Here is a 10,438-nt window from a genome sequence, read left to right as displayed (position 1 = left end):
CTTCTACACAATCCACCTGACTAGGGCTTATTTTTCAAAACTGACCTGGCCTTCAAAGCTGACATTACCCTGTATGAGGAGTCACTTCCTCTTTTATGTGGGCCTCAAGTGAGGTGAATGACCTATAATGGCCAGCAGGAGGCGAGGGTGAGCAGTGTACTACACCAGTCAGGGCAGCCCACCCCGGAGCAGCACCATTCATGGTCTTTCTTTTGATGTGAAACATCAAGTCCTTTTGTAAGACCAACAGGTATGACCAAGGACAGGGGTTTTCTAGCTTTCAGTTTGGCAAATGCAATTATGTGCATTAAAAAACATTAATTCTAGATGACATACAGAACAACTCTAGGGCCAACATTACTCCTGTCTCCTTGAATTGTGACAACAAATAACTTCAAAGATGGTGTTCCTTTTAGTCTACGGATATAGCACGTTGACCGTTTGGTTTGATTTATATTGATGTCAAAATATACTTAAAAAAATGTCAGCAGTGCAGAGTGTACCACGTGCAGTGGTAGTCAAAACAAACAACCACTTTTTTTTACGAAAAGAAACAGACGGATTATGAAACAGACAGATTTATTCAATAGGGAATTAAAACACAACATAAGGTGATATTCCTTAGAAGATTAAGGTTTTACTGCTTTAGTGGTACACTGTGAACCAATGTGTGAAACAATCATTGTTCAGTACTCAATGTGAATAATGTGGTTAAATAGTACTGAAATTATGTTAAATTGTGAAAAAGGCTTGCTAATATATTGTCTGGAATAAACCAAGCCTACATATCTCACATTTTCAGATATAAAACAGTCGATTCCTTTTGCTGTTTTGCTGCATTTACTGTGATTGCTATGTTAAGGAGTTCTTTAAAAAGCTACTTGGGACCTTGCATGAAATCCCCAAAGGGCCTTTCAACACAAAATGCCTATGTATCCATGATTGCTATCAAAACTCTCTGGTAATCAGATTATAAAATACATATAGGTCTTCAGGTATGCCCTTAGCTTCAACCTAAGACAAAGACATTGTAGCCATAATGTGACTTAACAAAACTAATATCCATCATAAGTGCAATGAATTAACAACCGCGTTCACCAATCATGTTTTACTCCATCCATGATTAATTTACATTGGTATACTCTAATTAAAGGTAGGCAGGTGGGGGGATGGAAACCCTAGACTTTGCTATCTGCCTTCCTGATGTCTGCCACACTCTCAGGAAGACGAACTGTCATGCCATCGAGGGATTTTGTGAGGCAAATCTGGCAACCTAGACGAGACCTATGGAAGGACAGAACAAAGTTATTGCAATGAAGATCAGTTAAAAGATGCAATTAAAATTTGGATTAATTGAATTTTGTAAAAGATGGTAAAAGAAAAGCTAATATTATAAAAGAAAATCATTTAGCACACAGAAGTGGCAATGTTCAGATTTAAATGTTTACAGCAATAACATTCACCAAATCAAGCAATAATTTGTTATAATAATAGACCCTCTGAGCCCACATTTGTACAGAGTTCAAGACTTTGTAGAAAATAATTAAGCTATAGCCTGCCATTTCACATGACCTGTATGTACACAGTGCACAACTGCACATGGCACTTGATGGCCCACTTATCAACTGATAGCAAAACGGAGATGAGCCTCAAGGCCGCATCAGGGGAGAGCACTGCACTGTAATCTATGGTTAGGGTGTGAGCACCTTTAGAAACCCTTTAAAACATCTGTGCTAATAATGGCTGGACAAATCATGTACTGTATTACACTTTCAGAACCGCAGCAACAAAATTAAAACAGGAAAGAGTTCAGTATTGGTTTAGAAATCACAGGAAATTTCATCTAGGTAGCTACGATTGGTTCCCTGGAACATTGGCAGATGGCATTTCTTTATGATCACACTGTACTCGACTTCTGCTGGCTACTTCTAGTAGGAGAACACACCATGCCACAAAGCTCAAATCATCTCAACTTGGTTTCCTGAACATGACAATGAGTTCACTGTACTCAAATGGCCTTCACATGGCCCAATATGGACCAAAATCTCTAAGGAATGTTTCCAGCACCTTGTTGAATCTATGACCCGAAGAGTTAAGGCAGTTCTGAAGGCAAAAGGGGGTTGCAACCAGATACTAGCAGGATGTACCTAACAAAGAGTCCAGTGAGGGTATTCCCCATCTATTTGATTAAATTCCAAAAAAAGCAGGAAATGAACAAAATAAATGCATAATTGTGACATAGTGCTGCATTCTTTGGAAGGAATTAAAAGTCCAGATGGACTTAATATTGCTTTTTTCAGTGGAGATAAACCTTCAACTTCCAACCAACCTCTGGTAATACTTTACACTAGGGTATTATCTGGAGACTGCATTAGAAACATGGGTAACATCCAGTCCATGTGTGTCACATTGTACAGTAGGGATTAACTTTGAACAGTGTTGTACATTAATAATTAGTACTTAACCTATTGACACTCAATGTGATGTCAGTTTGCTACCCATGTTATTAATTTAAAACATGTTTTGTAGCTGATGTAAGACATAATACTGTGTTCATAAGGACGTGTTTGTAACATTAACATTATACATTACATTGTAACATTCTAACATTATAAAACAAACTAAATTATGAGTTAGAGGAAAGCAGAAAATAATATAATGCAGGTAGACCATGGACTATGTTCACAGATGAAGAGCATGAGGTAGACCCTTTAGGCTAAACGTCGGGGGAAATACACCATCATAAACATCCTCTTGCAGATCATTTGTGAGTCAATAAGGGTAACCAGTTAATAAAAAATATTTGCTACATTTTGGATTCTATATAATCAACAAAATCCATTTTACTGACATGCTCAAATCTGTGCTTCTATTAGGTTCACACAGTAAAAGTAAGTGTTAAATCTGACATTTTCATTTTCAATTCATTTCTGATTTGGACCACTTTCTTACATGGTGCTAAAATTTAATATGTATCCGATATGGTAGATGACAACTGTGAGGGGTGATTTCGTTCGGAGATATTCCTCTCCAGTGAAGTCGCTGCCATGACTCCAGAGACCCATCATTAAAGTTTTGGCATTCTTTGCCTCATTGCTTTAAAATCATGTGTTTCCAAATTTGCAGCCAGCCTCAACTGCAGAATAACGAACATTAACGTCAGACTAATGGCTGTTAAAGGTGACTCCTGGGGTGTGAACATAGTGTTCTGAAAAGAACACTGTGAAAAGAACAGACTCTACAATGCCCTAAGAAGGATATTATGTCTTCTGAACTCCAGCATTTTTACAGCATTATTTCCTACAACACATGCCATTCAGCTTCCCTGGAAGCAAAGTTGGGATACAGTCAAGTATGGAGGAAAAATGATGGGGCGAAATGAAATGTTGTCAACAGAAGTCAAATGCCATAAACGTATACCACTATTTATCATATCTCTGTGTAAATCTGTAAAAAGGCACTAGAACCAACATCAGGAACCCTAAAATAAATGTCTGAAGTGATTCTGCAACCCGCTTGTACACACTCCACCCCCCAGCCCCGAGTCTGAACAGTGAGAAGGTGCTAATGCACTGGTCTCGGACACACAGGAAACACCACTTACGTGTCTGTGAGACCGTAGGCAAGGTCCAGCATATCCAGCTCCTCATCACTGATGTGTCCCAGCTGTTTGTATGTGTCCTCTTCCAAGATGAGGTGACAGGTGGAGCAAGCCAGGGTTCCTTCACAGGCACCTGGTGAAGGGAGAAGTCAAAAGGTGAAAGGACAATCCCACCAATCAGATTTTCTCTCTTTATTGTATATTAAACACCAAGGGAAGGTTATATGTAATGTGTCTTTCAAAATGAAGGTTAAACTGCTTTTCAGTGTGTACACTCTTCAGGCGCAAGATCTTTCTTATTTCAGAAAATACAAAGATAGGTAACTTATTGAAATGAACACCTTCAGTAAAATAGAATGTAATTTTATATGTGGGTGCTTTTATGATAGTTATGTAACCTATACTGACAAATGAGCACTCATTAAAAGCAAGTCAAACAAAGTGAACAGCAGTTAGAAAAGAAATTCCTCAAAACAAAAATGTATGAACTCACCAAATCCATCAAAGTCAAGCTGTTGCTCAATCACAACATCTAACAGCGTCTCACCAGGGGAAGCTTTGACTGTAATCTTTTCTCCATCTTGATTAATAAAATTAATAGTCACCTTGTTTTCCGATCTAGCAACGTAAAGAGAAAATAAAGTTAGGTTTTTTTTCTTTTCTTTTCAATATATGAATGAATTCATTTTCAACGAGAAAGACAATTTCAGCCTATCATGCAAAATTTGAGAACATGCTACCCTCTAGTGTCAAAAAGCATAAGACACTACATTTGGCTAAACACAATTTTACCTTGTCTGAACCTAGATTAAATTTGCTGAAATTTCAACTCCAGCCCGTTCACGTATGACCTATGATGATGATGACTTTAATGGTGACAATAGGCAATCCCACTACCTGGACTTTCAACGTGTTTCTTAATGTTTACATACCTTTCTGGCTTAAGTACAAAGGTATCAGTTGGTATTTGTTTTGCTATGCTCAGACTTTATTAATTTATTTCCTTTATTTATTACACAAGCAATGCAATCTAAAAGGCATAAATTCAGTCTGTAGCCAAAAAGACAACTGTGCAGTGTCATTAGAATGAATCCCTCTACAAGCGTTTATCACTTTGGCTGCCACTTTACATAGTAACAACGTTTGCCAAAACGTTCTCAAACGTTTCCTACCAGAGACTTTGGTGTTAATTCAAGCTCTATGCCAGATCTGTACAGATCGTGGTTGACATTTTTAAAGAATATTTAATAATATTCATTAACCTATACCATGCGCTAGTAACCAAGTAATTTATTTAGTTAGACCCATCGCTACCGCCCAGGTCAAACGGTGGTAAGGTTAAGTTGCTTAACGTTCAAACAGTGAACCGTCTATCTAGTAAAGCCTGGAGATAGAGGTCCTAGATGTAGGTGCAATACACACTCCCGAGGTGCGACAACCAGCGTGTTTCATTACCTGAGAGGCTGCGTGACATTGCCGGAGGTAATTTCTCTTCCTCGGACCTGGTATTTGCCCAGGTGACATTTGCTGACGAGTGTTGAAATCTTCGAAGAATTAACATTACTGGCACATACCGAAAGTATCCCGGAGCTGCGTGAGAGACTCAAGCCGACTAATCTTGTTGCAGCCGAAAAAGACATCGTCTAAAAAGGCTTTGGTGACGCCTGGTGTGGAATAAAATTGTACGAAGTTGACGGCGCTGGTCTTGTCTGGTTTCTCGTGGTCTAGGTTCAAAAATGTGCTAGCAATGCAAGCTAATACCACTTAGCTTAGCACGCAGAGCAGAGAGCACCAACCTTGGGCTAAAAGTAGCGGCCTGACATCACAGTTGTTGCATAACACCTGGTGGTTACAAACACCGACCGTTTCGTTAAAGTCAGGTTGCCACGTTCTTTATATTTGTTACAATTTCTGGTTCCTAGTATGCAACCATACTGAAGTTATCCGATTGCGGGCTAGATAAATGACGAGTAAAACACCGAACTTGAAGGAGCTTCCGGAATCTCCAGTATGACACTCGTACAAGCCGAACCCCCAAGGCAGGGTCAGCAGTTCAACACAGACAAGCGATGAAAAAAAATCTGAGGTCACGAAATCGGAATCACTAGCCTGGACCGCAAATCATATATTTTTTGCAAAAAAATAATCCTCTTTTCTCGCATAAAATATATGCTTTCCTTCTGCTTTCAGTTGCTTTTAATCAGTGCTGATATATATATATATATATATATATGAGAGAGAATGTAAATATTTAATCAACCTTTGTTCAACCAGGATAATTCCTATTGAGATTATCAATCTCTTTTACAAGAGTGTCCTGGCCAAGGCAGGCAGCAATACTGATAAGACTTACAGCAAACATATAATACATTACATAATTATGAAATCCACAATCTTTAGTGATAAAACATATAAGGATTGGAAGCAAACCAAGGAGAGCCTTATAAATATAAATATGTCAATGCTTTAGTCAGCGAGTGGACAAGGGTAACCATCCAACACCAGCAAAATACAATATATATATATATATATATATATCCATAATCCAACACAAATATAAAAGTTGAAGTCTTTTCTAGCCTTATGAGCAAAACAGGTCCTATTCCTTAAATAAAACCTCAATTTCAACTTGAATTTTTTAACCATTTGCTGAATATGGGATTTATAAGAAAGAGAATTGTCTATTATCATCCCCCAGTATTTATATTTTGTTACATTTTATATTTCTGTGCCCTGAAGTGTAATAATAGTAGGTAGATCTTATACGATTTTTAAAAAACACCATAAACTTTGTTTAATAAGCATTCAAAAAAGCTTTTAGTACACACAAAGTATGTTGAACAGCAACTCTAGTCAAGTCAGTTACTTTTAGATAACATGGAGATGATATCATTCATTTATGATATATTTTGGACCGTCAATCATTAATTTGGTAAAACATCTTACTGGTCTACAGACATTAATTCATAAGCTTTCATCGTTCCCATTCATGTTGGATCATATTTGATCAAATGATGGCTTTCAAAGTTAACCGTGAATGCCGTTCAATAAAATTCAATTTAATAAAGCAGTGTTTTTCAGATTTGCCCCCCAAATGGGCCTCAGTGGTACTGCAAATGTTATTTTGGGCAAAGCTTCTTTGTTTTTTTTTTCTTTTTTTGCAAAGTAAAAGTCCTTCTACTAGATGTAAATTCTTATGTGATAGATAATATTTCAAAACATGCAAAATATTATTATATTTAGGCTAAGGTCTGAAGTGATTTTACAATCTTCTAGTACATGCTCCACCAAAGCTGGTTTGTGGATTAGATATTTCTGTTAGTCTATGATATTGCATGCAGGTCAAATTATATGTTTCATACTAGTCCAATGACCATTGACAATAATAAACTCAAATGCTTGATGGCCCTTGGTATTTTGGGCAGAATAAATAGACTGTTTTTCAGAACCTGTAGGGGTTTTTCACTAGTAAGTCAGGGGAAGGCATAAGATTTTAATACTTTGTGTTCTGTGTCAACTTTGTGTTGGAGACCTGCTAATCACATGATACAGATTTTTTTATTTCTGATTTAAATTTGTTGTTAGGGTTAGCAATTATTAATTAACCATTTAAGTATTTAAATTATGATTATTGCTAATTTGGATCGAGTGAGTTGTATTCTATTGATTTTCCAAACCAAGAATTATGTTTAGCAGCAGAAAACCTAGGTAACAAAAGTTAAACAATGAACTTTTTTGGATTTTGTGAATAACGCTAAAGGTCTGATAGGAATCTTCTGATTCACTCATTCATTCATTTATAACGGAATCAATGGATTCATTGGAAGATGTAGAGCAAAGGGAAGTTGCAATCATTCCATAAGCTTAATTTTTTTTTCAGTTTTTGATTGCTGCTAATGAATTTTTGTTCCTCTATTGTTGAAGAAAACATGGTCCCATAGAAAATGATGGCATGCTCCAGACCTACATGTAAATAGAAGTTCGGCCTTCTAGAAATTTGGTTTGGTGGCATATATCCTAGGAAATATAGTTTTATGTCTGATGTATTGTGACTGTTTTATATCTTTTAATTACCTAGTTTAATTTTGTTCTCTGTTGTACATCACTTTGGATCAACTGCAGTTGTAGATATATGCTCTATAAATAAGTCTAATATATATACTTACATCTCTGGTTTCTATGCTTTTACATTTTGACACTTTGAACTGTGTGTAATTCTATACTGTATTTATGGTTACCTGAGTGAAGCCTATTTCATTTTCAATTCAGGTCACACGTTGGCCTCTGGAGCTTAAACTCAGAAGCAGAAGCTAATGGGAGGGTACAATCTCATTTAAATGTCATTCTGAGACGTTTTACGATCCCTCACAAGTAGAGGAGCTGGTCCAAGCAGGCAAGTCCCTATGTGCCCCCTATGTGCACTTATGCACCACCATGTCATTTTATCAGTACTCCTTAACCAGATTGTCACACAAGCCACCCAGCACACTACTACCAACAAAAATGGAGAAATATTCTCGTCTTGGTTCACATCCTTGTCGCCTTTATGGACGTTCACATTGGCGACGATATGCGTCAGCGGGATCATCCGTGGAGGGCGGGACAAAAGAAGGGAGGAACCCACATCTGCAGACAGGGAGGAACTAAGGCCAAAAACGCAGACAACACACAACAGCACAGTACCTTTCATAGCAAAATGATAATGACTACACAGGGTCATAACAAGCATGTATCCGAGTCCACCATCTAGTGCTGCCAATGTGGAACAAGTGTACAATTATTATGTGGAAAAATGTAAACCTAAAGTCCATTAAATGAACTGCCCCCCTGGAGTGATGAATTAAAGGTAAAGGAGCCAGACTATCTACCACCAACGTCAACATTTACATCTCATGAGATTGAAAAGGTGATTATGAATTTACCAAATAATGGTGCTGATAGTTACATATGAAAATCTGAAAGCTACGAGACAAAAGATTGTCCCAGCTTTGACAGATAATTTTAACAATTGTTTGTATAACAGAAAAGTTCCTACATCATGGAAAGGTGCACCAGTGTATAGTATTCCAAAAATTCCACTATTTGTGGAAATAGTGAAAGATGTATATTCTGATTCCTTCCTGCAGGTTATTTGTGATAAAGTTATTACAATACATTATTACAATTACCTATACATTTGGGAATAGGTAATTAGGTAATAGGTAATTAAAACTGGATGTCCCTGGAGTGCTGTAAACCTTATCTTTGCTATTAATTACTGGATTAAGTGGCTATGTATGTATGCACCAACTCATTCGCTATTCCCTAATCCTGTGCAGGGCTAGGCTGATCATATCGTACTTGCATCTAGAGAGAAATCTGTCATCAAGAACATGCTTTCATGTACTGATATATTTTTAAGATGGTCTGGTTTCGATTAAATGTGCTGTTTTTTTATAAGAGGAGAAGTGGAGGAAATCGTTGTTACAGATCTAAGACAGACAAGCCTCCAACAATTTACAATTCTTGATCAGCGAGTTAGAGTGTATAGACTTGAGACCTACAGCTATTTGGGTCACAAATTTAATATAGCAGGAGATTGGAGTCAGCAAGTGGAATAAATGAGAACCCATTTAAATTCTAGATTAGATATGAGATTAATTAGATTAGAGATTAGAGAATTGTTATGAAGTTAGAAGCAATAAGAGAAATTGTAGTGGCAAAAAATCAGCATCTATTTGGTAATGTTCATCTACCACAAAATGTTCTCCAAGAAATGGACAATAAGATTGTGCAGGTCGTAAGAAAGTGGCTTAATCTAAACACACAGTCAACCAGGTGCTTTATATTCCAAAGCCGAAAACATAGAAGCTTGGGTGTTTCTCACTGTACTTGGTTATACAATGCCACCCGACAATCTCATCTTATTAATATGCTGAATAATTATGATAAATTGGTGCGGGAAATGGCAAGAGCCTTGCTATTCTTAGACTTTAGATGATGTAAAATTCCACTAGCCTTGCCTGGTGAAGGTAATTTCTTAGTGTTGGAGCCATTATGTACAGAATATAGTGTCTTTATAATTTATTTATTGTAATGTTTGAATATTTGAATATAAGACTGTTAAATATTATCTTTCCTAATAATGTTAATTTATGCACGACGTCGTTTCTAGGCATGAAGCTGCAGTAGCCGAGTGTCACAACAGTCTTTGACCGTGACTACATGGAGCTAAACTATATAGTGAAGGAGAATTTGTATGTTGTCATTTGAGAAATGTTTCATTTAGTAAACTTTGAAACCTTCAAAGAAGTCTCACATAATTGACTTGAATGCAAGAAGTTAAACGAAACAAGAAGAAGCTGCACCTACACTTAGGATTTAGAAGAAAAGGTAATGGGAAACTGGATGTGCAAGCTCAGCGATTTGGTGTTTCATCCGACTGGCCACATCAAAATGATCTACTAATGAACAAATACAGCATTAAAATGGACAACACCAGGGCAGGAATCTGTAGAAGTTTCAGAAATAATAGTGAAAGATACATCAGTGATTGTTGAGGCTTGTGTTAATGTTAATGAAACATCCCACCAGCTGCAGAGTAAAACATCAAGAAAAATACTGCTGGAGGTTCAACGTTTAGAGCAACAACAATACTGGTCCAGTGCCTCCAGTCTGAAGATTCATGGGAATCTGGCATCTGCTGATTATTCAGTATCACACTCAATATTCAGAAATGCTGTAATCCGTGAGGACGTTTTGATATTTGGCGTGAAAGCACGCTTACAGATTCTACCAACTAAATATAACCTCTCACTTTGGTATCTATCTGTTCATTCACCCTTCTGTTTGCTTCAC

At 37.1% G+C, this 10,438-nt stretch overlaps 1 protein-coding gene across 1 annotated transcript; it reads right to left on the bottom strand.

The window, feature by feature from the left end:
* Positions 1-562: 562 nt before the first annotated feature.
* On the bottom strand, positions 563-5,650 carry LOC143484007 (adrenodoxin-like). The gene is made up of 4 exons (XM_076982421.1): positions 5,057-5,650; positions 4,095-4,219; positions 3,605-3,734; positions 563-1,284 (listed from the first exon to the last, which is right to left on the bottom strand). Exons 1-4 carry the CDS (start codon positions 5,239-5,241, stop codon positions 1,179-1,181), a joined length of 546 nt encoding a protein of 181 aa, XP_076838536.1. The 5' UTR covers positions 5,242-5,650; the 3' UTR covers positions 563-1,178.
* Positions 5,651-10,438: the final 4,788 nt, after the last annotated feature.

Source organism: Brachyhypopomus gauderio, chromosome 20 (assembly GCF_052324685.1).
Source record: "Brachyhypopomus gauderio isolate BG-103 chromosome 20, BGAUD_0.2, whole genome shotgun sequence".
Classification (NCBI taxonomy): domain Eukaryota; kingdom Metazoa; phylum Chordata; class Actinopteri; order Gymnotiformes; family Hypopomidae; genus Brachyhypopomus; species Brachyhypopomus gauderio.
This window is presented reverse-complemented; position numbering and strand designations above follow the sequence as displayed.

Excerpts from the sequence above, each read along its gene's own strand:
- LOC143484007 (XM_076982421.1), bottom strand. The coding sequence starts at position 5,241 with ATGTCTTTTTCGGCTGCAACAAGATTAGTCGGCTTGAGTCTCTCACGC. Across the intron at positions 4,220-5,056 it reads AATGTCACGCAGCCTCTCAG|ATCGGAAAACAAGGTGACTA; the intron begins GTAATGAAACAC and ends TTACGTTGCTAG. Across the intron at positions 3,735-4,094 it reads GCTTGACTTTGATGGATTTG|GTGCCTGTGAAGGAACCCTG; the intron begins GTGAGTTCATAC and ends TCCCTTCACCAG.